The following is a 27,647-nucleotide window of genomic DNA, read 5'->3' on the forward strand; positions in this document are numbered from 1 at the left end:
AAATTTTGTCACCTACTTCACTGCAGAGCTTTAAGTACCTCTAAATTTGCAGGGAGTGCTGGTCTCCAATACAGTCCGGGGCATAGGGAAACTCAAAAAGTCAAACTCAAAAGTGATAAAAAAAATACACCCTTTCAACACAGTAACACACTGCAGTTACTCTTTAAATAGCTGTGATTGAACAGTTATCACACATTTCAGTTATTATAGTCCATCTGATACTTTTTGGCATTGCTCACAAACTTCCTTGTTTACTCTGCTGGCTGCCAGTCTTCTGCTATGTTCATGTCATATCCAAAGAAGCGGAAGTAGAGGATGGCAATTCATTGCTGCAACTTGAAAGCGTTTCACTCATTGAGTTAATTCTCATTATTATTTTTTCATATATAACTGTGAATATAACTGATAGCTTTGATTTTAATTACCTTTGACTGCTGACATTGGTGGATTCCCTGCTACGTTTCCCGCTTGTGTTGACACACCTCCGCAATTTGTGACGGCAAGTGGGAGATATCAGAGCCCACAAAAATTCACCCATATCTGATTTGTTTTTCTTACTAGGAGGTTGACATGAATGTTTTTTCCCAGTCACATTTACAGTAAATCCAATATGACGTGCCTGAACTACCCATTTGCCAACATTACACTAGTAGAAAATAACACATCCACATCCCTTGCCCCGTTGGATTATATTGGAGAGTAGCACTTCCTGGAGACTGATAGGTACTGATAAGAGACTGATAGGAACTCAACTTACAGGGAAGTAATTAAAGACATTTTGATCAGTAGTGATCAGCATGATGGCAAAATCTAGGAAAATAAGTACCAGGTTGAAAATAACCAGAATTATCCTTTAAGATAAAGGGTTCTGCTATGATTTATTGAAATCAAGTGAAAAAATAAATTTTAGCAGACATTTTGGATGAATAATAGACGTTTACACAGATCCAATTCTGACTGAAGTTTTCTAATCATAAAGTCCCTTAATCCTCCTCTCATATGAGCACCCTCTAAACACTGTTACTTGTTCTAAACTCAAGCAGCCATCTTGGTTTCTCCATTCCTGTCAAACGAATAAAGTTAAAACAGAGTTCTACATCTTAAGGCCCACTCACATGTTTAGCCAACTCCGCCATGTCAGTGTGTCTCTCCCCGCGGGGTCGATGGGGTGTGGTCTGGTCTGGCGGGGAAGAGGAGGAGGAGTAGCCACCTGGTCCGACAGAGGAAGGAGAGAGGAACTTGCCATGGGGACCCCGGAGAGGGGAGGCCTTTTCCCGACGGGGGGTAGACCAATCACTGGCGGACGAGGGACCAGGGGAGGGCGAAGAAGTGGAGGGTGAGACAGGAGAAGAACTCGCTGTGACCCTGTCTGCTATCCACTGCCGTACCTGAAGGCAACGGGAGAAGGATGAAGAGAAAATTATTAATTAATTTTGAACAGGGTTACAGCAATGACATTATTAAAAAAGGGAAAAAAGTAACATGCATGGATTAAGTTAGAGCAAGCCTCCAAAAAAAAAGCAATGAGTCCGAACGTGCTCCAGCATTACGTATTGGCCATCAGTGATTTTCTTTCAACTCTCCTTCTCATGCAAGTACAATCCTAAAATGGCTGAAGTCAGAGGAACACCCCCATAAGTTGATATGCTACATGTCATAAGAAGTGCCTGTGCGAGATTAGGATGTGCTCATGAATATCCTGTTAAGGGTGAGCCTATATGGGTGTCTGACAACCTCCACTTACCTTTAGGAACAGTGCCTTTCTGTCTGTCCTGTTCTGTCCATGCTGGAAAACACACATGGCTTAGCATGCGGCCAACTTAAAAAGCATAAATCACTAATAATCAAAACACTATTTTCACACCTGTTGCATTAATGAGCGTTGCATGCAAAAAATAAAATACTGAGAAGTGAAGGTAGAATGATGCCATGTATAAAGACAGTGAAAACATGCTAGCAAAATTCACATGAATCACAAAAGCATCAGGAAATGATTGAGTATCACTGTTGCCTATTAATTTTATGGCAAACTCAGAGAACTAAAAAAACAAGCATAGTGAGACCAGACCAACTCTTTGGCTTCGTTTTAGTTAGACCTCTGCTAGCCAATTCAATTTGTCATTCAGATTAAAAAGAATAACAGATAATGGCTTTGCTGAAAATATAAGTGAGATACACTGGACAGTGGCACAGAAACACATCCCAGCCGATCAAAACAGAACACAGCTGACATGACGCTTAGATATACCAAGAGCCCCTCTTTACATCTCTCAGAATCACCTCCGTTTTGGCTTTGTCCTTCTTTCATGAATCTGATACAATTGCTTTAAAAACATCCACATGCAATGACCGCTTCAGACCACTTCAGTAATATGAGGCCTGATGCTTCCATGCACTATGCTGTTTGGCCTTGCATCTGATGACGCTTGACAGCTGTTTTCAAATCCAAATCAATTCTCTTCCTGCCTCTCTAGACCCACATGACCTAGGACTAAATCCTGCCAAAACCCTCTCTCCCCTGTCTCCCCTACTCTCCATCAGTGTCACCCTTAAATAAAATGGATTGAATAAATGGATTGCCCATTCTCCTTAAAAAAAAAAATACCTTGTGTGTTGAGCTGGGGGTGACCATCCCGCATTCAGGTTTGTCAGCTTCAGGTTCTTCGTCACTGCCCTCCTCTGGACTGCTAGCCTGCCCTACGGCAGCCTCCTGGGGCCCGGCTTCTCCTGGTGGCCCGTCTTGCTCCATCTCCTCACTCTCTTCCTCCACACTCTGACAGAGAGAGTCAGACTGGCTGGCAGGATGTTTAGAACTGGAGGAAACTGGAACTTTACTTGCCCTTTCCACTGATGCCGAGGGCATGTCAAGGGTATGGGGCTTAGTAGGTGGGGTGGCATCTTTAGGGGTGACAACATTTTGGGGCGCAGGCTCTGCTTCCCTCGTTGACGTTTTAGTCACAATTAAGGCCTCTTTGTCAGATTTGCTTTGTGAGGTTGTGGTAGGGGCAGGTGCAGACTGGAGAAGCTGGGATGGGCTGTTAGTAGTCGTAGTAGTAGGCTGCTGTGTCTTGGTGGGGGGTGCTGTAGCAGAAGTTTTATTGACAGAGCACTGCGTCTGATCTTTCTGGCTGCTAACAGCCTCAGACTCACATACAGAGTCTGCTGCTGAGACAGTTTGGGGAAGGCACTCTTCAGACACTGTGCCAGATCCGGGGCTGTGGGCATTGGCCAGCATGCCGGCCGCATTCTGTTGCTTGGACACCTTTGCCAAAAGGGAAGGTGGGTGTTTCAGGAGAGGAGTCTCTCCCTTTTTGAGGAGCAGCAGCTTTGGATTTATACCACCAGAGGAGTGAGCGGAGCAGAAGGCCTCTGGTTTGGTCTCTGTGGTCACAGCAACATTCTTAATATTCTGTGATGGAGTCTCTGTCAAAGTAGGATTTTCTTTGGTCCCTTCGTGCGAAGAAACACAGGCCTCAGGCTTTGTGGCACTTACAACAGTGACTCCTGGGGACTGTTTTAGACACGGCTGATTTTCTATATGGGAAACATGTATTGAAACAGCAAGGGACGAATCCATCCCTATCTCCTCCCCCATGACTACCTCCATTGGGGAAACGAGAGATGGTGAACCAGCTGTTGCTTCCACTTCCTGTTTTTCGGGAAGCATTTGAATTACAGGGGAAACACTCACCTCCGTTTGATCTGAGACTGCTGCATCAGTCTGCAGACAAGGTGCCACAATTTGTGCATTGGTGTCAGTCTGTTCAACGGTGAATGAATCAGGTGCAACAGCAGCCGCTTCGACTAAACAAACCTCACTTGAGTCAGTCACTTCAACTGCTTGGTTAGCATCTAATACTAAATGCTGCCCCACAGCAGCGATCATTGTGTTTTGCATGGACATGTTATGGGAATTATTGTTAGAGCAAATCTCCATTTCATTTGTGTCATGTGATGAAGGGAGGGCCTGTTGGGAAATTATGACACTGTCACTTTCATTAATTGTGTGAAGAGAAGGTTCAAGATGCGAATCTAGCTCCTCTTTGCCAGTGTACTCCTCAGGGTGCTCTAATAGCGCGTTGAATAAGTTCACTTCATAGCCCGGGGAGTGGGGCATCTGTACACTACTACTGGCACAGATTGTTTCTTCAGCGACCTCCTCCACCAGGCCGCATATCTCATACACTTCTACAGGTTGTGAGTCTATCTCAATATCTGACTGAATGCTTTCTTCATACAGCTTTGGTTCTCCAGTAGAGAGTCCAGAGCTCAGTTCACTAACAACAGCAGCCTCGCAGACACTGCCATCCTCCTGTTGTAAGAGGTAACTCTGATTCAGATGCATGTCCGACCAGTCGCCGCTGATATGAGCGTCCTCCCTGACAATCACAATTCCTTGAGCCTCAGCTGAGTGCACAAGCTCAGAGATCAGTGGAGTCTCTACTGCTTGGTCTTGGTCAGGAGGATGAGATGTTTCCACAACAAACTGCTCCGCCTGCCTCGAGTCTACTAGGTCTGTATCCAATAGATGGGGGCCAGAAGGGGGTTCTGTGGAACTCTCCTGTAGGGAAGAGCAATCTGGCTGCACTGTGAAGTCAGATGAGGAAGTGGCTGCGTCGGTTTGCTCCTTTCCTTTGCTCAGCACCATCAGCTCTCCTGCTGGGGGATGGCAGCTCCTGTGGATGCTGCTGGAAATTTCGTTAGCAGGGCAAGCGTAGACTCCAGAAGTTGTTTCTCCTGCCTTAGGGGGCTCAAGTATTTCAGTTGAGGGAGGTTGTGTTTCTTTATGAGAGGTCTCCACAAGCTCTTTAAAATGCTCGAGCATCCCAACTGATTCCATGGCATTTGCTCCCTGCGTTTCACTGGCATCATTTGAGATCTGCTTGATGATTTTGAGTTGTGTTGCTGAGAGGTCAGTTTGTTTGCTCTCACTGTTGTCGGATACGGGTACCGGGAGTGGAGGCGGTTTTGAGTTTTGGTGACCACCTGCTTGCTCCACAGCATCGGATGGAGGTATGTGGCTGCATTGGTTTGCCTGAGCAAGTGACTCCTGCTCCATACCTCTATCTTCTGTTGTATCTTTGACTGTAAAATCAACACTGGATTGCAGGACGGGAGGAGAGGAGGCTGTGGAGCAGACTTGAGGGTGGGGTTGTGGGAGGATATTTCTGACTGTGTGCTCTCCTCCACCCAGTCCCTTGTTTGTTCCAGTCTCTGGTTTGTATTCCAATGTGTCTCTGTCTGGGACGGGCTGTCTCTCCTCTGCCCCAGTAACAACGACAAGTCCGCCAACCTCTCCTGGTGGTGGAATCGGGTTTGTCTGACTATCTGAGTGGCCTTTTTCTCTACCAGTTTGTGACCCGTAATGCAACTCTTGCGCTGTCCTGTCGGTCTGTGTGTCTGAAGGGGGCGGAGGAGGAGGAAAGGGAGCCGGGAAATGCTGCGTCTCATCAGAGGGACTGCAGTCCTCAATGAGGGATGTTGGCAAGGATCCTCCACCTCGGACACCCTCGGCAACACTCTCCACCGTGGGCCCTTCTTCCAGGAGGCTGTCCTTAGCGTTGTCGCTGATCGGGAGAATCTCAGGCGAGGTGGTCGGAGGGGCCTTCTCCATGCCGGGGAATGCTGAGTCGTGGCTCTCCGGCGATGGCACCTTGGACGGGTTGGTGAGCGGTGGGACTGGGCGGGGGGCAGCTGCGACCGGCTGCGGGGCATGCTGAGGTGACAACCCAGCCACATTCTGTGCAGCCTGGGGGTCGTCGCCCAGCACATCCACAGCCGGAGGGGCGCACTGCTGCACCGCCTCCTCCCCAGAGCTTCCTCCCTCTGTGCTGCCCCGGCTACACACTGCACCTGGGGGATGATACAGGATGTTACTTAAGTGTGTGGATGAAGTGGGTAATTTATAAAATTTTTTTAAAAAAGGACAGGTGGAAGAAGAAAAAACTCAGCACAAAAATCTCTTTGAGCAGGGGTTCACAGTAGCGATATTGAGTTTTCATGATTTTAGTGAATATAGGACATAGTAGCCTTCTCACCGCCCACCAGCCATCCGACTCACTAGATTAAAAACAATGGCTTAAAAATGGCATGGCACCCACATCTACTTGTAGGTCAAAAACTTTACTCGTAAAAACAAAGCAAAATGATCTACGTAGGAAATAAACAACAACAACAACAATGGAGATAGTAAAGCCTTATGTCAGATAGCCTTATGTATTTGGGGCAAATATACATACGGTAATTACAAGAGATCCTAAGTTTTAATATTAAACGATACAAGGTATAGCCTACATTTCCTTGATTTATTTCCAATAGTGAAATGATAAAAAAAAAAATCTCTGCCCCCTCTTTTTATCATTTCTTTTGGATGAAACATCACAAGTAATACACCACAAGGAAGCATTTAACAAATGTACTGATATATTTTCTTTTTCTTTCACTCTTCAGCATTCTCTGTGTCCGGCACCTCACCATGACTGCTGGATATGCATACATACTGGATTAGCCTAATATCTGTGCTGAGCAACAACTTCTCACCTGTCTGTGGTGTGAGACACAGATCTTCCGTACTTTCTACTTCCAGGATGCTGAGATTAGGGTCCCCTCCACATATTCTGAGGAAGCGAAAATAGGAACGGTTGGTAACACGATTCATGAAAACAAATGAGCTACTACTACATATCTCTCCACTTTACCATCAATTAATTGCTCTAAATTAGCAAGCTATCAGGCTAGCCACACTGGCTGTATCAGGTTATGGGGATCATTTGTCATGTTATATCTGGTTTTCGGAATGAACGTGATAAAAGCGAGACAAGTTACAATATGTATCTAATTAGTAAACAAAATATTACAGTGTGTGGGACGGTAAGTACCATGTCACGTCACGAGAATGGCAATAGCACCGAGATGGCTAGGTTAGCTAACTAGTGCTAGCATGAAGGCTATTTATTTGGTTGTATTAGAGTAGGTATCTTGCAGCAGTAATTAAAACACGCCGTAAGGGAGCACAAAACAAGCAGCTCGGTGGCTATAAGTTGCATTTGCTGCAGTCACCACTCGAAGACTTTAGAATTCTGCAGCACGCGCTTCCAAGCTAAAAGCCGGCGACCAAGCGCGCGGGCCTCCAGTCATTCATTTCATACTCTCGTAAATGCAAATGTTATTCATTGTGGCTAGTGGTACCCGCATGAACTTATACATAACATAGACTCGCTCAATAAAGGAATTTCATATTAATTCAGTAGCAGTGCATTGGCTGCGTAAAATTAAACAATTGTCGCCTTTCTATTCTCAGTCTCAGGGTGCCAATGACACCACAAGCTGGGAATCGTGTTCTTGATGAAAGGTAGATAACTAAGGTAGCCAACCCGAACGTTTAACGTTGCTGATTTGGCTAGTTAAGTTAGCTAGCTAGCTTGTACAATAGTATACACTGCTTGGCTGGCACCACTGGAAAGATTGCTAACTAGCAACCTAGAAGAGTTGGTAGGTGCATTCATTGGATGCGCAGGCGCCCCATCCCACCCGCAGTTATGTAACGCTCCTGCTTGAAAGAAGCCAGTTTAGGCCAACATATTTGATAAGTTACTTTACAATGAGACAAAACATCCGAAAAAGTCGTATTAAAACCCGCTTCTCCATGCACTACTGAGGGGGACAATCACTCGTGACGTCATTGCGCGGGGTCAAATCTCTAACTACGAAAAAAATCTATTAAAATTATTCAGTGTCAACGACTAACAATTATTGCTTCCTAACTGAAAATATGAAAGGACAAAAACCAATGTTACAAAGTTCCATATAAATTTTGCAATGATTATAAGGGGGGTTTAGGGGGGCCCAAGGCACCCGACAGCTGTCTCTTCAGCAGCGACGGAAGGGGAAACGGTGGTTCAGTGGTCTTTTTAGTACGTTAACTACCATTTAAAACAGAATTTGTTCAATGTCGTGTCCTTGTTATTTGGCGATCTGCAGTGCTACACTGTGACGGCAAAAGCTTTGTACGTAGTTTGTTGAAATACACAACCAAGACAAATGCAATATGATTGTGTCCCTCTTCAGTTTTAGCCCCCCTAGTGTCCCCCTAATACTTCCTCCATGCCCCCCCCTCTCAAGGCCGCCATCTTAAGTTCCCACCTACCTGAAATTTCCGACCAATTTTCTTTTACTAAATTCTCGTTGAAGGAGTCGTCATCCGCATAAAATCGCACTCAATCCGTGATGCTAGTAATCCAAACTGTCTCCCGGTACCCAACGAGGTACAAGTAGGTCTGTGGGAAGAAGTTAAAATACGGACCGGGAGAGAGTGGGTTTCGGCGCAGAATGTAGCGGTTGCGGGGAGGAGACTTTAACGCAGCGAAATGGTGGAGGACCGCTGCTGCTGACAAAGTGCAGAACACAGTGAAATCTCGCGAGATATCGTCCAGCGCGCCACTTGAAATTTTTATATTTTTCACATATATGCACGTTCTCTTACCAATTTAGGTAAGCGTCTAATTGTCAGTGGGAAATATCTTATCCTCGTTTCATTTGCAGAAACCCCTTTGCCTTAAATATTGACATATAATTGGTTTATTCTTACCGTACCCGTTCCCGCTGTTAGGACCGAAATCACTGGGAGGATGAGAGTGACTTTGGTCACATTTCGTCGTGTCAGTCTTATGTCCCAGTGGAAGCAAATAAGTGCATCCTAATGTTGCAGGATGAATAGGCATCCTTGCATCACAAGTGGACAGATTCTGGGAAAGACGATACTTCACCACTTTTATGAACAAATGATGATCAGAGGACCAGGACACTTAGTCGGTCCAGTTCTCAGGGTCTATAGAGGTTTTAGGGGACATTGGTAAACGAGTCCTCCTTATAATCAATAAACTCAAGGTGAAATGTCTTTACTGCCCACCATCCCCCTTGTTAAATATGAACTCACTAAAAAAAACCGAGCTTGTAATGTGACAATTGGTTCCCGTTTTTGCCTTTTGGTCTCAGTCTGGATTACCTGATATAATCAGTGCATGAAGAATTAATTCAGCTGAGATAGTAAATACAAAAGTATCACATTCCCTTGCTGCACGGAACAAATGTCATTTAGAAATTCCAACAAAAGACCCACACAACTGAGTAAACAACAATTCATTTAATAATTAATCTTTGTGGTCTCTAGGGGAGGGGGTTTGAAAGGTATAAAATGGTCATATTAAAATAATCGACCCAATGTCTTTTCCTCCTCTCAATATACCCACTGTCTAGTTGTCTTTTGACACAAGTCCTTTTATTTTTCAGTTCTTCAGCAGATGTCCCACTTGTCCATGTATATAACTTATTTTTGTCGATGAAACATCTCGGCAGTTCAACATACAAGGCTCCCATAGTCCCAAATGTGATATAACACACAACCAACAACGACACACACGCAAACCTCCCTCTCAGCATATTAACAAAGTCATAGATCAGATCCTTGAAGAGGCCAGAGGTTGCAATGGTTACGGCTTAATGTTCACAAGCATTTAAAAGTTTTCTGTGAAGCAAGCCTTTTGCTTTGTCTTTTGCATGATTTGAAACAACTTATTACTACCTGGGGAGAGAGTACTGGTTGATACCTGAAACAATGACAAATAACATAACAGTGAATATATTTATTATTATAGAAGATAATTAATGTTAAGAATAATAATTACAAAGGCAATTTCACTATACTACTATAATCTGGTCCTGCTCATATACTGAGTCAGAGGAGAATGGGAAACAGTTACAGGAAGTTCTAAAATATTGTCTCCACCCACAGCGTAGCGCAGTCCGTATCGCCATTCATCCTTTGAAAAAAAAATAATAATTAACAAAAACGGTGGAGAATCTCATCACAGAAGTGGTGAAGCTGAGGGTTTGGGGTTGGTTTTTTGGGTGAAGCAGAGAACTGAGGTACAGATGCTCACTGATCTTCATTAGTTCATACGTTTCATCAGTAATCTGTCTTTTCACAATGACAAAAAGACACAAAAACAGAACAGAAAACACCCCTTTACCAATGTATTTCTTAAGCCCTCATCCACAATACAGAATCAGGTTTGATTTATGCAGAGGAGGGCTTTATAATATCCCATGAGTTTAAACCAAGCAAAGGATGAACTCTTAATGTGTTCTGAAAGTGCACATCCCTCTGGAAGTCATTTCCAATCCACCCGGAAAAGGCTTGCTTAAAAGCATGGATAATAATTCACCTGCCGAAAAAAAAAAAAGCTGTCCTCTGCCTCTTCATACAGCTTTCGCAATCGAGTACTGTAATAACCAACAGCCAATATAAAATAAAAATACACAAGGATGCACAGAAACCATGTACCTTTAAATTGCACTGATAGAACCATTGGGGATATTCCGAGTCACACTGATAAGTCTTGCATTTCCCTCCCTACTGTCATCTCCCAGCCAATCATGGTTACCCTTTTTTGGGGCGGCTGGAACCGTGTTTGGTTGTGTGACTGGGTGGGCTGGGTTTAGTAGTTTGTGAGGGGGGAAGGGGGCAGGTTGAGAGCAGCACAGTGATCCTGACATTTCCCTTGATCTCCTCCAGTGTTGTCCCTGTACTATCTGGACTCTCCGTCTTTGTGGGCGCTGTACAGTGCCAGCTCACCTGGCCCTCCGAGTCTGGAGCTGCGGGGAGGGGTGGACGACCGGCTGGTCACGGACGGAATGAGGGGAGGCGGCGCCCCCACTGACAGAGCTCCCACCAAGCCGGCAGGAGTCTTTGCCAGGATGCCGTTGGGCACATGGTGTGGGTGTAGCGGTCCCAGACGGGAGTAAAGGCCCGCGTGGTGCTGGGAAGCGGCAGCAGCTCCTGGAGGGAGCGAGTGGGAAAGAAGGCCAGGGTGAAGCTGCTCCAGGTGGGCGGCAGTAGCAGCGTGAGAGGGGCTTGGGAGGTGGGAGCTGGTGGAGAGGTGCGGGTGTGGGTGTGGGTGTGGGTGTGGGTGCGGGTGCGGGTGCGGGTGCGGGTGCGGGTGCGGGTGCGGGTGCATCCCAAAGTAGCGAGCCCGCTCAAAGTCTTCCCTCAGGATCTGGGCACGCTGCTCCTCATCTATCAGCCCACCTCCCGGGGGTCCGAGCTGAGGAGGGCGGTCAAAGTGATGGGCCATCAGGCCGAACTCCTGGCGGACAGCAGAGTTGGAGGCAGAAGAGGTAGACGTCTGAGGGTGGTGAGGGGTGGCTGCTGCCGCTGCCGCCGCTACGGCCGCAGCCCTCTCAGCCTCCAGGAAGCGCTGGGCATGTTGGTGCTGGAGCAGCCGGGCCAGATGGGGTTCGGAGCGCAGCGCCAGGTGATGTTCTGACCGCAGTGCTATAGCCTCCCTACGCTGCTGCTGTTGCTGCTGGGCTGCCAGCTCCCTCCAGGGGTCCCAGGTGAAGCTGTGTGGAGCCTGGGAGGGTCCCTGGTGTGGACCGTGGGTGAACCTTTCTCCTCCTGGACCCACAACCAGCCCTCCAGCCCCTGCCGAGCCCAGATACGCCTCAATGGCCCTAGAGCGCTCCAGCATGGAAAGGTGAGGGTGTGGAGTGGGTGGGGGGATGGGAACACCGGGAGTGGGAGTCAGTGACAGAGAAGAGGAAGGGGTACCGGAGCTATGGTGGTGGGGATGGCTGTTGGGGCGGTCAAAGCTATGGCTGGGCGCCGGGTGAGGCTGCAGGGTGATAGGGATGTGCTCCGGCTCCTCTTTACGCTCCTCTTTGACTTTAACCGGAGGGAGGAGCAGGGGAGGTTTGGGAACTGGGGTTGTGGTCCGGTCAGACTTCTTGCCCTGAGACAGAGAAGTGACAGTGGCAGAAGCTGAGGAGGAAGCTGGGAGGCTGTTGTCTCTTTGGGAGGAGGAGTGTGAGGGTTCGCTGTGGAGGCTGTGTGCTGTAGGGGCCTGTGGGCGGGGATACAGGTCCAAGGGAGATGGGGCTGAGGGGTTGGAGGGCGGGGGAGTGGTGAGCACAGAAGATGAGGAAGACCGGGGTCTGTCCCTATCTGCTACTAAAGATGAAGGGCCAAGTGGAGGCCCCCTTGAAGACATTGTTGGCAGCGGCCTCTTGTCCCCATCTCTGTCTCGCTCACGGTCTCTGTCCCTGCTTAAGCTGCGTGTCAGGTCCTCAATAGGCCCACTGCTCCCTCCCAGGGTGCTGTTGTGGCCATTAATGTGGGAGACTGGGGTGCTACTGCGGGGCTTGAAGGCAGGCGCAACCGGAGACATTCTCACAGGTTGCCGGCCATACAGCATATTGTCTCTGCAAAACAAAGTAATATGTACATAGTCATATCATGGAGGTCACATATCATGTTTTGTAAAACAAATTGTTCCAGTCCTCAGTTTTCATTGGCAAAGACACATTGAAAGTTGTTGTTAAATACCTGATAAACGCACACCTACTTATACCAGTTATACCAGTATTTATGTCACTTAGCAACCATGTACTTTTGCAACTGTTCAAGAACTAAGTTGCATGGTAATAAATATATAATAAATACAATAAATACATAAGATTTATTGAACATTTACATTGTTTCAACTGCCATTTTATAGAAGCATTATGCCACTTGACACGGTGCTTTACAGTGACTTCAGAACTTTAATTTAAAGCCAATATTAAAATACTGCTCTTCAAATGAGTGAAACAGTTGAATGTCGTACCTGTCCTTTTCATCCTTGATGTGAGGGATGTCTCTCCTCTCTGCTTCCTTCCCTCGATCCCTCTCATCCCTCTTGTCTGCCCCTTTAGCCCAGCTGTGGCCAGCAGGGAACCCAGACGGGCCACCATGCAGGTGGCGGTTCCATGGGTCATGATGGTTGGGGGTAGGTAAGCCCACACCGGCTGGAGAGTCTTTATGGCCAAACACAGAGCCACCTGCTGACAACAAAAAAACAATTGTGTTTACATGTAAAATGTCTGAACAAGTACTTTCGCATTGTAGTTCCAGAACTTTTCAAAACTACTCTAAGGATTCAACTGTTAAAAACAAAAACACAATGGGACTGAAGCCAAACTCTTGTGTTTCAAGAGAGGTAGTGTGAGACTGACCCAGTGTTGGGCTGCCAAGTCCTCCGAAGGCACCAGAACCCAGGGCTCCCAACGGGGTAAAGGGTGGCGAGCGGCCATACGGATCTAAAACATACGCACACAAATAAACATCAGAAATACTGTGTGGACACAAACTTCACAGCATCACAATCCTACACAGGTATGGTCTGCTGAAGCTTCTTCATGACTTCAATATGATGTAAGCAGATGGACATAAACATCAGAAATACTGCATGATGAAAGCTGCACTTCACTGCAATTCTAGCTACATACGGTTATATTCTATGTTAAAGGAATAGTTCACCCAAAAATGAAAATTCTGTCATCATCTACTCACTCTCATGCCAGTTGAAACACAGGTGAAGTTTGTCCATGTAACACACAGGGAGGTTGCCAGCACAACTCCATAGTAGCCTTCTCCAAAACAACTGAAGTCAGTGGGGACCAGTTCTTCAGAGTTCCAAAAATACCTATATTTACACCATAATTTGCAAATCTACTACAGCTGATTGATTTATAACAAATAATGGTGTATAGGTCTTTCTATTCACAGTGTGATTGTTTGGCTGTTTTTGTTTTGGAACTCTAAAGAACAGGTCCCCACTGACTTCAGTTTTGGAGAAGGCTGCTACGAAGCTGTGCTGGCAACCTCCCTGTGTGTTATATGGACTAACAAATTTCACCCGTGTTTCATTTGGCATGAGGGTGAGTAGATGATGACAGAATTTTCATTTTTGGGTGAACTATTCCTTTAATGCTTATGGAAGACCTTCCCTCCCCCAATAACAGATATACAGTTTTTTCCAGCTAAAGTCAAAGCATGTCGTATGACCATTAGAGCAAATTAATGGCTGAAGTTATAAATGAGCCAAGTTATCAATCTGGCTTTGCGTGGCCTTCAGCAAATACTGAGTTCAAAGTAAAATCCTGAGTGGGTGAATCAAAGTGACAGATATTGGTTGGAGGTGCAAGTGGCATACAGATGTGCCTTTTGAAGCCACTCTTACCCAAGTGTGCCGTTGGTGCAAGGAAAGAGGAGTGGGGCGTTGATGGAGGGATGAAAGGAGTTGAGGACGGATTGACTCCACCTGAGGGGAAGAAGAAGGAAAAAAAAAACAAAAAAAACATGACAAATCAAATCAAGAGCATCGAGCTACTGCATACTTCATGCTGTGACTCGGGATAGCAATGCTACAGCATCTGTCAAACCTCGGGGATGTGAGGACAGGACAAATCAAAAAGTAGGTAATGACGGAAGGTAAAGGAAAGAATTAATAAGCTCTCTTCAAAGTTAATCAGAATCATACGTGAAGAAATAAAACACTGAAAAATTTACAACTAAATCAAAGAAAAAAATCAAGTAGGCTAGAATATTTTGTCAGCCAACACATGCATATTCATTATACAGTAACTCTCTTGAGTGTCTAAATCACCACTAAATGAACATTTCCGTTCATTTACTGTTATTTAGATGCAAAAATGGTGATGTTTGAGGACGCACCTGTGGCTGAGAACAGACTGGCAGGTCTGGTCAGGTCATGCGTCGGAGGCATGGCTCCTCCGAGGGGCCCCAGAGGGCCGAGGCCCCCAGCGCCAGGAAGACGGGCCAGCAGCTCACTACGGAAGTCTAGCTTGTGAGGATCAGCCTGCATCAGCTGAGAGAGATAGAGAGTTAATTGACAGATGATGGGTAGAGCTATTAAACTGGCATATCATTCAAGGGTCATGAAACTCTCAGTTTGAGCCATTCTCTGCCAACTGTGCGATTTTTAAAAATGCAAGCGGCATGAGGATTGGCGTTGAAAGGGGAAAGATTGTATTATGTATGATGACATGCAAAATTCTGTAAACCACCAAAACAAGTGTGTAGTCTTGTCCCTAAGATAAGGGATGGTCTTGGGTCTCTTACCTTGTCGGTTAAACCCTCCATAAGAAATCTAGGTGTCACTATGGACCAGGCTCTGACTCTGGACCAACAGGTCAAGTGTCTGATTCGCGTTTGTTTTTTCCAGCTGAGAAGCATTGCAAAGCTCAGGCCCATTGTGTCTCAAGCGGAGAGGGAAATGTTAATTCATGCTTTTATATCGTCCCATCTTGATTATTGTATCTCCCTTTTCACCTGCCTCAGCAAAACATCCCTGGATCGTTTACAAGTGGTCCAAAATGCTGCTGCTAAACACTTGACCAGGTCCTCCAAAAGGTCTCATGTGACACTGATTCTGATTGCTCTTCACTGGCTCCCCATCAAATCCAGAATCCAATTCAAAGTTCTTGTGATCTCCTATAGAGCTCTGCATGGTCAGGCACCTGCCTACATTAACGCTCTACTGCAGCCCTGTCACCAGCAGGTCTCTAAGGTCCTCTGATCAGGGTTTGCTGGCTGTTCCTCGATCTAGGCTAAAAACTAAAGGAGACTGTGCTTTTGAGGTTGTGGCTCCTAAACTTTGGAACTCTCTCCCTCTGGACTTAAAATCTGTGGACACTGTGGACACCTTTAAAAAGCAGCTCAAAACCCATTTGTTTAGACTTGCCTTTGTGTAATTTTCTATTTACTTTTGTTTTTATTGTGTTTTTTTGTCTGTTTTTATTGTGTTTTATGTCTGTATGTTTGTTTATGCTTTATTTCCTCCGTGAAGCACTTTGTGACGTCTCTGCTCTCAAAAGGTATATAATATTATAATGCTTTATAAATAAAGTTACTTACTTACTTACAACACTGTACAATCAAAGATTTTTCAGCCGCTAGTTGGCAACAGTAAGCCAGAATTTGCACAGAAAATCCAGGAAAAAAGCATCATGTGATGTGTTGTCAAAATTATGACCAGGATGGATGTGTTTCATCACAAAGTTGCCATGAAAATTGATTAACAGCTGAAAAGTGTGAATTTATGGTTTCACACCCCTTTAATGAAAAAATGAAACCTACACTCTTCCTGCTTGCTTTGATATTTATTGATCATTGTGCTGCTGTTGGTTGAGAAACTTGCATCTCAAAAAGTTTTTTTCCAGAATATACAGTATAAAATCATTCACATTTTGAGAGTATAACTGTTTTTTTCTTTTAAATTATATAATTTATCATGAGTGGGTTCTCTGAGCTTTAGGCCAAATTGTCAAGAGAAATGTGAGCAACAACTTTTCAGTTTTATTCACTGATACATAAAAACAATATCTCACTGGGAGAGATCTATTTTCTGATTATATTCTCCTAATATGACCACTGAAATCTAAATTTTGTGAAACAACAACAATGGTATATCACAAAAAAAAAGACAAACTTACCTTTACTTTTTTCTGATGGCTTAGAATCATCCAGGCCACGTGTACATGCATAGCACACCATTTTCCTGGTTTCTGTACAAGACAAAAATCACAGGATTTACTATGCTATACAATGGAATTTGCATTTTAAGACTTTAAAGCCTTTGCACACAGAGTCAGATGTGCTTCCTGTTGCACAGAAATATCTTGTTTAGCCTCTCCACAAGGTTGGGGTTTTCCAGCTGGAGATAAGGTTACTTACTGGTGCTCAGTATATGTTCAGGGATATAAAGAAGGACGTCAGTGAAAAGTGCACAAGTAGGAATACAAGAAAACCATTGGGGAGAGAACAAGCACATACAATATATACTTGGGTAAATTATGATTCTGAAATATCTAACTTGGTGTGCAAGGGCATTGATTGGACCAGTAGCAGTCAAGATTAGGAGTGAGATTAGTGCAAAGAGTGAGTGAAGCAGTGAGAAAAGTATCACAGGCTGAAAGTTTTAAGGAGCCAAGGGATTCAAAAACATCTGTTTTTGCTTACATTACTGATTTTCAACGATGTCCCAAATGGATCAGTTAGCTACGAGAGAACAGAATTGTAAAACCACTTTTAATCAACATGTTTCACTCTTTATCAGGAATAGTTTTGCACTCTTTACTGCTCTGACTATGGCCCATTTTGCAGCACATAATGGCCTAAACTGGCATGTGCACATCAGTACATCCCTACGCAAAACAAGGACACATCTAGAGTTCTGTTCCTAACTGTCTGAAAATACCACAGGTTCTAAGTAAGCATGCCGTCCTTACCCTGGGGTCTTTGGGCTGCAGGTGGTGAGGCACAACCCCAAGACGTGCGGTCATCTCAGGACCCGTTCCCTGAGGGACAAGAGGCTGTCAAACACAGCACACCACATCAGCCACAACCCACCAACCTACACGCCTAGAGCAGATTAACATCTCACATTCAATGTCACTTGCTTTTACAAGTAACTGATCTCAGTGGCAAATGAGGCCTAATGGGATGAAAACATTAAAACGGGCACCCTCTGCTTGTTTTCTTTACACTTTTATGTTGGCAGCGTCATTTTCACCGATAGAGTGCACCAATCACCTGTCTTTTCTCTCTGGTAACTCATGCTGGTAACTGATATGGAGGAGTGAGAGTTGTTCTCACCTTTGGCTGAAAGGCTCCTTGCAAGGAGCTGAAAGGCCCATTGGGAGGAATCACAGGCTGGATACCTGGCACGGAGGGTGGGGGGTACTGTGGGAAGAACTACCATGTCACGCGCGCACACACACACACACACACACACACAGAGAGAGAGAGAGAGAGAATGCTTAGTGACCACTGATGTACTGATTATATGTACAGCTCCTTCCTATCCTATTTAATTAAATCATTGCTGTTTGCATGTTTGGTAGTTGATCAGTTAAAGAAATGAGTGTCTGTCCTTAATGGAGTGCTTTCTCTGTCTTCTTCTTGTATCCTTTAACCTGGTAATCTGTACATTATAACCACCTACTGTATATACTCAGAACAAGATTAGACAAAGTACTCACAGTGTGTCGGTACAGCCCGTCCATTTTGCCCGCATACTTATCAAACTAAAAGACAAAAGGAGTGTGTGGATTAAAACATTTCTAAACTGAATGCAGTCTAGATTCCAGCCACACTGGAATTTCAAGTAGTACACATCAGATTTTCAGTATAATAGCCAAGAGCATCTTACCAGAGGCGGCGCGGTAGCTGTCGGGTGCAGGAAGGGCGTGAAGTGTTGGTGCGTGTGTGTGTGTTGGTGCTGGTGGTTGTGCTGATGGAACTGGAAGGCCAGGGGCTGGATGCTCGGCTGGTTCTGGGACGTCCTGCCTGAAGAGCCTGGCGTGGAACTTGATGCTGACGGACCGCCAGGAGTGGAGCGGCCCGCACCGGCTGCATTGTTTTCAGCCCCAGGGACGCTGCGCCTGCCTTCGCGCTCTTGTGAGGCCAAGAAGTGGGAGTTTAAATTTTGACGCAGCAAATCCTGGTCTGTAGTCGAGGGTTACGGTATCAGGAGAAAGGAGAGGGATTTTTAGTTAAAAAAAAATAACAGTAACAATGCTAAGATAAGTTTAGTGGCATTTAACATAGAGAAGCATATGACAAAGAAATAAAAGGGATTTTAACAGTGACAATAAGGCCCATCAGATTAAGACATCTTACTATAATGGCCTATATTCAGCTTCCTTCTTAAGATTGTTTCAAGATATAGCCTTTTTAAATAAGCCAAACTTTAAGTTGATCAGGAAGAGGACTGAGAGCGAATGAATTCAGTTCCTTTCTGTTTCAAGATGATATTGTTCTGGTTCACTTCAGCGGTAATAAGTTCCTAAACTACATTCCACTCACACTTTCATTTTGCTTCAGTGAAACATTACTTACATTAAAATAATATCACAGATCGGCTCTTTACTAAATTTATTATACAATAGTCTGAAAGTTATTTGGTTATAGTCTGTTTTAAACACTAGCTTATGAGCTAATTTGGCAAACAATGGAGCCCATATTCATCTCCAAAATAATGACATTTGGAAATTACAAGGGGCCTTTTAACCAATCTTCAAATCCGATACTGATGAGCATGCAGCATGTATTTTATGCAATGAATGCGATACATTTAGTGCATATGTCAGCTGATTTGCAGTGATATTTCATCACTAAATAACTTCCTCAAATGCACCTGACAAACCAACAGTTAGCGTGTGATGCTCACAATGTGCAAATGAAGCAAAGCACCTAGCGTACCTGAAGCAAAACGTACTCAGGAAACCTCCAGAGGAAGTCTGGGTTTGGTTTATTGTTTGTGTTTACAGAGTGAAAAAAGCTGAAACAGACCAACTCCTGTAGTGGTGAAGAGCAGAGAGAAGTAGCATTGCTGTTGACTGTACCTGCTGCTGTTGAGTGGGTGACTTGTAGCAGTGGTGGAGGGGGAGGCAGGCCAGGGGAGGAGGTGAACAGGGCCCCGGAGCCGGCTCGAGACGGGGGTCGGAGGGGCCCTGAGGATCCTGAACCTCTCATGAGGGACAGCGACATACTGGTGGAGGGAGTGGGGGGACGCATGGAGGATGAGGAAGAAGCAGCAGATGAAGCAGATGATGGAGGTTTGACTGAGTTGCTGTTCCTAAAAAAGAAAGAAAGTATGAACAATAAATTTCCATTGCCCTTGATCGATAAATGCAATCAAATTCTATCCAATCCAAAAAAATGTAGGTTAACTGGAATTTGCAATGTACAAAAACAAGATGTGCAGATGAATCCTGGAAATGGTCCAGTATGGATGCACTCTTCAGGGACAGACCTGTTGCTGATGCCCATGCTGTAGATGGAGTGAGGTCGTCCAGGGAAAGTGAGGAAGGACTTGTGTTTGGAGAGCGGGGGGCTGGGGTTGTGGCGGCTATGAAGGCTGCTGCTACCGTTGAGTTGGCTGGCCCGGGTAACCGTGGCTGAGGCCGTGACCGTGAAGTGGGAAGGCAGGCAAGAGACGGAGGCAGAAGAGGTAGAAGAAGAAACAGGCTCTGGGTAAGGCGGCTCCAGGCTTCTCTCCTGACTGCGCTCCAGGCCAGATACTCTCGGGGTCACCATCAGCCGGGAGACACCGCCGCAACGGGCCGGTAGAGGAGGGCAGCTCTTGCCCATGGAGGCGGCCATGCTCACAGGGGTAGGCTCCACTACTAAAAAAGGGAACAGGACTTTAATTAATTTTAATGGGCATTTCTCCTTTTCCTACACATTACACAGAGGAGAGAGAGAGAGAAAGGCACGCAACATATGCCGTACTTGGTATAGCCCTTAGGGTCCCAATTCTTTTGTGTCACGATGTAAAAAAGAACATGATTTGTTGTTTTGACATTTGAGTAAATTTATTCTTCTGGATGTACAGTGAGGCACAGAGACCCGCAGGAAAAGCACAGAAGACTAACCCCATGCCATGGAATACCAAACAATTGACCTTTTATGGTGTATTGTGTCAATATACATGAACATGCATTCCAACTGCCTCTGCATTTCCTGATAATTTTAATATTTGCAGCTAATCTACTATGGACAGTTTGAGAGTGCCTATTTGAATCAAATTGGGCCTCATGCAAGAACCACTCATCAAACAGATTCGTTCTTAAATCACTCGTATGAGCGATTTAAGAGAACTTGCCGCATTCACCAATTTTCTCGTTTTTACAAATTTTCCCTTAGGTACGAGTGGTCCAGACCTGTCGTACGAGTCACGTATAATCAACCTGCCATTCTCCAAAGCAAAAAAAAATAAATTTGTTGTCGACTAATGGATTGTATCTCTGAAGAAGAAGACATTTTGAGTTTGAATATATAAATGACACTGTACAGTAATGTATAATCATGTTGAGATTAACCAGTACAGTGGTTACAGCAACAGGAAAAATAGCAAGGGAGCACTGATGGCTTTTTCAAAAGAAGGTAGTGCGTAATTTATTTTACCAGAGCCGCATAAAATCTCATAAGTATCCATGTGGGTTAGTAGCCTATAAGTGCGCTCAATACAAAGACAAAACAAAAAACACTAATTTCCCAGGTTATTTGACAAACACTCAGATGAAACAAAGGCAAGGTTAGATTGTATTGAGGGAAATACATTATAGAGGGAGATAAATCTGATTTACAGGCTATTTTACTCCAGTTGAAAACTTTAATGTGGGTAAGTGCAAGTGAATCTAAATTTAGGTCTTACCAGGTTGAGGTGCAAGTCGCTGTCCAGGGCGACATCGCTAACACCTGACACTGCCATATCGCCAGTTATGGCAGGTATAGGCCTATTCTTTCATCTCTCTCTGTAAGGGAGAATTCCTCCTGGCCCTCCTGTTGCAGTCATGGATCACCTTGCTTTTTGCATCTAATTTCATGTCAAACCATTTCTTTTTTTATTTCTGTGACGGCAACGACAAATCACTATAGTCCTATAATATTCCTATAATACTCCGATAGGGACTTAGTGTGTCTGTGGTACTCAATAGTGAGTTTATAGTGATCTTATCATGGTATTTTTGTCTTCTGTAGTGTCACTATAATATTCCTATAGGGAATTATAGCTTTGTTGTGATATTTATTTAGTGTTCATCTAAAATGTATAGAATACTATAGTTGTTTATCACAAGGGAACGCACAGAGTTATTTTTCCCCATTCCTTGGCTTTAGCAGGGCCTTTGATTCCACTATTGAATTATATTAAATATTATATGCTTTGGTTGACTTATTTCTGATAGTAGGACTTCAATCTCAGAGCTGGTAGACTTCTCCTTAGTCTTCCTGTCAGTTTTATGAATGAAGCTTCCCGACATATAAGCCGGACGCCTAACCTTATATGGCATTATTGGGGCTTCAATTATGCAAATTCACTATTCTCATGAACACGCATTCATTTAGAACAGGTGGAATTCATCATGTTTACGCAGGTCATTTACGACAGTTTTCTGAAGATACGAGCGTTTGGTGAATCTGACGTGGCACACTCGTATGAGTCCACCAGCAATTTAAGATAAGAATACGAAAATGTTTTTGCATGAGGCCCAATGTAATGATACAGGAGTGGAAAGGACAGAATCCCAGCTCCCTTACTAATTTCCCCTTAAGATGTCAAGAAAACAGATCTAAATATAGCCTGATGAAGGTCCACTGACTGACACATCAGTCCATCGTTGCATGAATATGAAACAGCAGAAAAACACAGTGAGCTGGAGTCTTTCCTTGTGGAGTGCAGAATTTCTCTTACCTTTCCTGGTGCTGACTGTGAACACTGGATCCATGTCATTGTCAGAGGCCTGGGGGGGGATTCAAAACAAAGATAACATAAGAATTATGCTCTACATAATATGGAATAAAAGACAATATGTCAGGTGCCTATTTCTTATACCCTATGGTCACAGGAAACATGTGACATTCTATATACTACCCATCAAATTATTTTAAGAATTTGATGGGTCGTTTTCCAGATTTCAGAGAGAGAAATCAGTTTCAAGAATGCTAACATTTGATTTTTCAGCAAGTGATGGTTACAAAGTTACTTACAGAAAGCAAACAATGTCTCTAGCAAACACAATTGTCTATTTTTTATTTACATTGCGCAGTGGCACAAACACTTTTATTATGTAATAAGAAAATTTAACTTGAGTAGCCAACCAGCATGAATATTTTGAGATTACAAGCAAGCAGTACACACCTTGTCTCCTGAATCACTCTCAGTGTCACACTGCAAAAAGACAGAAAAAAACATTCAGATTTGGACCCACTGGAATATTTCCAGTAACATACAGAGTTCAGAGCAGTTTGTAGAGATGCTGCACAATGCTGGGCTGGATACTGATACATCACAGCATATCATGTTCACTATAGTTTGTAAAAGTGTAGCACAGTGCTGGGACGGATGCTATTAAATTATATTAGAAAAGCAACTTACAATGTAGCCAGTCTCCAAAGGGAGTCCCTAGAAGAATAGTAACACATAATATTAGGTCTAATTGTATTAAATCAGGTCTTAAATAAGACTGTAGAAGTAAATGGAAAAATTGACATCATTTACGGTGATTAAACTTAAGGTGGAAGAAAATTACATGGATGTCAAGTTATCTTGCCTGGCTGTAAAGCAATCACCATGCACTGCTTCATTCAAAGAAGCAACATCCTCTGTATATAATGTGTGCTATTACCACTTGTGTAATAACTAGTGTGTGTTTGTGTAAGCCAATCTCACTAGGTCATTTTCAAATACTATTCCAATAGCATGATACTCAGGTCAGCGGCATCTCAGACGTGCAAGATGAAGAGCACAGCAAACCAAAACATTAAAGCCCATGCCAGGCCTGAGCAATGTCCCATTGCTTCACCTTTTCATCTATCTTTCTTCTCTTGTTTCTACTCTTGTTCCAACAGCTACTGGAGTAGCTGGGTGGGGCCCCTTCCTCGGGCTCTGACAGCGGCCCTCCGCCGTTCTCCTCTGGCCCTCTCTTCCCCTTGTTCCTCCTTCCCAGCATATCGGTGCGCTGATTTGGCTTCAGAGAGCAGTCCATCTGATAAGAGGAAAAAACATTTTTTTAAACATGACAATCTATGTTTACCTATCTATCAATATGCATGAACATGTACATCAGCGGCCAATGGCCAAAGGCTAAATGTAGATTAACTTCCTGATAGACCTGATTCCTGTACAGTTTCCTTGTGCCTAGACAGACCGTTTGTGAACCAAGCAGTTCTTCAATTCTCCAGAGAGTTTTGGAGAAAAAGAATTGAGTTCAGGTAACCCACTGGGGAAAGGGGGTTGTTTCTGTCTAGTAAATGTATATTTTACTGAAATGCAAATGCAAACACTTTCAAGCCATGAAACAAGCAAACACACATATTCCAAAATAGCCTGAACACTCTTAATTGCAGTTGTTATTTGAGTGTATCAACAAAGAAATTTCAATGACTGTGTAAACTTGACAGAATGGATTTTTGCATTGCCACATCGTTCATTATTCCTGTTTGGTAGACTGGTTGGATTGGATGATTGGATGTCTCAGTCAGATAAAATAAAGGCAGTGTTTCCTCTGTATTCATTCGCAGTGGTGCGCCAACACAACAAGGAAATTACCACTGCTAGAGAAAATGTGAAATTTAGCATCGTAATTTAGTAGTACTATCAACTAAAACTACAATGTGTACTACTTACTTTTAGAGGTAATGATTTTACTATGATTAAAAAGCACTACAGCTGCATAAAATAACAGAGGAAACACTGAAAGGTTTACTGTAATGACAGTTTGTGTTCGCTACTGTAGAAGAAATACATTGATACTTGCAAGTAGAAAATGAACAAAGATGGGGCGTAGGTCAAAGAAACAAACCAAGTGATGCCCCGACAAACACAGCTAGTCTGTAAAACTGATGTAGCCTAACTTATCAAAATTTTTCAATAAAAGACATTTTACATCAGAACTACAGGCATGTGGCCACCTTTCTAATTTTTTGTTTGTTTTTGCTTTTGTCTTTCACACTTAATTCAGAATGGGAACTTGCCACAATGTATCAGCAGAATATTGGTAGCCTAAATTTTTGCTGGTAAATGTATTTATTTTATCAGCCACTTTGGAAGGTAACCAACCATCAATCATGGGTTATTTTGTACTCTTAAAGTCTAGGTTTTACAATGTGACCTGTAGAAAAATATTTTTTTGTTTTTTTTTGGTGTGCTGCTCGGGTCAAAGGGAGATGCCATAAAATATGCTGTATGTAAGCCTAACCCATGCCTGAAGGTAGATTAAGTATGATTACAGGTGACGTTCTCTTCATCAGATGCCAATTATGTCTTATTTGACATCTGTCAGGTTTTGATATTGGTATGCTGTTCAGCAAGCTCCTGTTTTGATTTACTGTATACTGCTTTCACATGCGTTTTTCACATGCCTACATGTTTACCTGATGAAATTCCATTAAAGCTGTGTTCTGGATGCATGGTGAAAAATTAACACCAGCCAAATGCTGGCAAATTCTCAATGCGGATGGTAGATTGACAATTGATACTGACACAAGTAAACAAGCATTATTCAACAAATCAATTGGCTGGTAAATTTGTAAAGGTGGCAGGTGATTTTTGGAATCCACAAGCCACTTATGTTTCTTGCCCTGTCTTGATGGATGGTCTCAATAATATTCCATCCACATGAGATAGTTTGGTATCAAAAGCATATCAAGTCAAATTAGGTGAAGAGCCCTGAGAAGCACAATGACCCATTACAAACAGTTTAACAATAGCGCACCAATACACCATGTTGTGCTGTAGAATCACCTACACTTAAGCTCATTCAGTTTTTCTAATAGGTTTGTTGTTTTGTTTCCCTTGAAAAGCCAATTGGCAGCTCATCTACACCTTATAGTATTTGAACATGAATAATTAAGGTCTTTCAAAAGGCCATCAGAAGGATGTTTCAGGGTGTGTGGCTGGCTGAGCTGAGTGGACTGCCTGCTCCAAACAAGTAATGGTGTCAGAGTTGAATGGAGTTTAATCTACAGCCTTTTCACACATTTGATGTGAGGGAAGAGGGCATGATCTGATGTGATGTGAAAGTTTTGGAGAGGAAAATTAATTAAAAAAAATAAAAATAGACTATTTAGCTGAGTTCTAATCTGCCAATCATACCTTTAAATTGCATAGACAATAGGATTGTGATAATTATCGTTGCCTGTCACTCTACATTGAAGACCCATCATTCTGTTTCCACTGTGGTGGATATTTAAACGCTGTCCACTGCCCTGTATGAAGAATGACAAGTGATGATTGGATGTAAAAATACCAAACCCAGAGGACAACGTTTACCTCCAAGGCCTCCAAGCTGATGAAGCTGGCAATTGCGAAACCATCGATGATGTCTTCCTCGCATGAAACCGATTCTCTCTTCCTCCGGCGGGGAGGCCTGTGTCTGCCGAATCCGGGCCGGCACTCTCTTCCACCGGGACCCAGTACAGAATTTGTCCCACAAGCCTCGCGCTCAGAGCCTGAGGACAGGGATGTGGCCCGCTGCTCGGCAAGGTCCACTCTCCTCCGCCGCCGCTCCCTGTCACGCTGTGAACGGGACCGTCGGCTCTGCCTGAATCCACTGCTTCGGCTCGGACCCTCCATGTTGAAACGGCACCCCCTTCAATAACTCCAGTCAGACCAAAGGCACTTTATTCAAGTCCCGGTCCGGTCGAAGGCACCAAACCGCAAATGAACCACCACCACACAGGCCCTCGCAGGAGCCCCTGTTTAAAATGGCGTTAATAGTACCAGTGTCTATTATTTAGCGTCCTTTGAGAACAGTATCTTGGCATCAGTGCCTTTCTTTCGGCGAAATTTTAGTGTCATTTCAATGCATCTGAACGCAAACTTAGATCCACAGAAGAATTTATAACGCATTCACGACATGTCCAAATGTCAGGACATGGCTGATTGTGTCTCGTAGAAGGCTAACGTTAGCTAGCTAGCAAGAAAATCAGCCGACAACCAAATATACGTATGTAAACAAAAAAGACACGTCTGTGTTGCTGACAAAGCAGGCCAAATTACCAATACACTGATTTCAAAACGAAAATTATATCAGCCTTGGCGTTGCCCAATACAACCCTTATGTCTAGAATTTCTAGGGTTTCTGCACACGCTGACAAATTAATTTGCCTGTTAGCAAAATGATAACGCTAGCCAGTTAGCAAGGCCAATAACTCAGATATCTAGCATTAATACTCGAGTGACCATGACATGATTTCGTGTTAATGTGGAAATATGAAGAGTTATTGAGGCAAACTGCCTTTAATGATTCCCAATCTAAGAATTAAAATTATCAGCAGCCAAAATTAGATATCCTGTTGAGTTAGCGTAGTTTATGCTACTACTAGCTAGCTCTGGGTTGATTCCTCCGTGTCCTGCCAATGTTAGCCAATTAGCTTTAGCTCATTTGGATAGGCGATTAGCATGTATATAGCTAACTCAATACATCACAATATATTCAGTCAGCTATCCAAGAATAAACTTATATTCTTCAAACATGTCTGAAAAATGCTGACAAGCCGAAAAGTAAATTATCTAACCGATGTTCTGCAGCTAAGTGGACAACATTTTTTCTCCTGCCAAATGTTGATGGGCCGATACGAATGGTTGAAATCGCATCACATCAAAAGAAAGACGTAATGTTAGCACTGTGGCTAGCTAGCCGATCTAGCTGTTAGCTAGCTAAACCACAAACAAGAAACTATCAATTTTTTTGAAAGGAAGCAGGGAAAATACAGTAACTGTTTTGCAACCAGTCATCCGTACAATATCGATATGTCGCTTCTTCACGCACAAATTTCCTTTCGTTCCGCCTCCATTATAAAGAAAATATTCAAGGCCCGCATATCAAAGCCTCGGTGTCGATTTCCATTGACGAGGGTGTCGGCCGAGCCCCCGTTGGGCTGGGCAACTCCTTCATGCAGCCTTGACTGTGTAATCCAATGTTTAGGAGAAGTTGGAAGCACTCGCCGACGTTTCCGGTCAACGATTTTTCTCTAAATCCAGAGTGCAAATATACACGGAGGAAAATAGCACGGCTCCGCTGCTGCCTCTTCACAAGTTTCCTATGAATTGGAAATTTATCGTGGAAATTTGGGAGACACAACCCTTGTCAGCCGTGCAGTGCATTGTGTGCGCTACTCTTCTTCCTCACTCATGATAGTTGCTTCTAGGTGGCACTGCTTGTGCATACTGCCACCAAGTGGAAACAGTCTTTTTAAACTCACACCACTTAAAACGAATTATTCTTCAGTGCTTGGAACA

At 43.9% G+C, this 27,647-nt stretch overlaps 2 protein-coding genes across 4 annotated transcripts in view; both read right to left on the reverse strand.

The window, feature by feature from the left end:
* Nucleotides 1–8,286, reverse strand: part of srcap (Snf2-related CREBBP activator protein) — a 37,774-nt gene extending 29,488 nt beyond the window's left edge. The window contains exons 1-5 of the mRNA XM_071511986.1: nucleotides 8,147–8,286; nucleotides 6,541–6,617; nucleotides 2,606–5,853; nucleotides 1,745–1,786; nucleotides 1,116–1,388 (exon numbers count right to left, since the gene is read on the reverse strand). Coding sequence (XP_071368087.1) covers nucleotides 1,116–1,388; nucleotides 1,745–1,786; nucleotides 2,606–5,614 — 3,324 coding nt within the window. The 5' untranslated portion in view covers nucleotides 5,615–5,853; nucleotides 6,541–6,617; nucleotides 8,147–8,286. The remainder of the gene's footprint in view (nucleotides 1–1,115; nucleotides 1,389–1,744; nucleotides 1,787–2,605; nucleotides 5,854–6,540; nucleotides 6,618–8,146) is intronic.
* Nucleotides 8,287–9,132: 846 nt separating this feature from the next.
* fbrs (fibrosin) lies at nucleotides 9,133–27,489 on the reverse strand. Of its 3 annotated transcripts, XM_071512028.1 has the most exons (19): nucleotides 25,677–27,489; nucleotides 23,209–23,391; nucleotides 22,782–22,808; nucleotides 22,545–22,574; nucleotides 22,098–22,146; nucleotides 19,656–20,028; nucleotides 19,246–19,478; nucleotides 18,051–18,346; nucleotides 17,881–17,925; nucleotides 17,495–17,593; nucleotides 17,128–17,211; nucleotides 16,859–16,897; nucleotides 16,333–16,404; nucleotides 14,552–14,705; nucleotides 14,058–14,138; nucleotides 13,051–13,134; nucleotides 12,663–12,879; nucleotides 10,990–12,258; nucleotides 9,133–10,926 (listed from the first exon to the last, which is right to left on the reverse strand). In XM_071512028.1, the coding sequence occupies exons 1-19, from the start codon at nucleotides 25,977–25,979 to the stop codon at nucleotides 10,587–10,589; spliced, it is 3,978 nt and encodes a 1,325-aa protein (XP_071368129.1). In that variant the 5' UTR covers nucleotides 25,980–27,489; the 3' UTR covers nucleotides 9,133–10,586. The 3 variants fall into 3 exon arrangements, with proteins under 3 accessions (XP_071368129.1, XP_071368127.1, XP_071368128.1); XM_071512026.1 differs by having other exon boundaries at nucleotides 9,133–12,258; XM_071512027.1 differs by lacking the exon at nucleotides 22,782–22,808 and having other exon boundaries at nucleotides 9,133–12,258.
* Between the last annotated feature and the right edge of the window lie 158 nt (nucleotides 27,490–27,647).

The sequence above is a fragment of the Centroberyx affinis genome, unplaced genomic scaffold, assembly GCF_046629955.1.
Source record: "Centroberyx affinis isolate AG114_WGS23_722 - 3 ecotype Tasmania unplaced genomic scaffold, CSIRO-AGI_Caff_v1 ptg006025l_1, whole genome shotgun sequence".
NCBI classification, from domain to species: Eukaryota; Metazoa; Chordata; class Actinopteri; order Beryciformes; family Berycidae; genus Centroberyx; species Centroberyx affinis.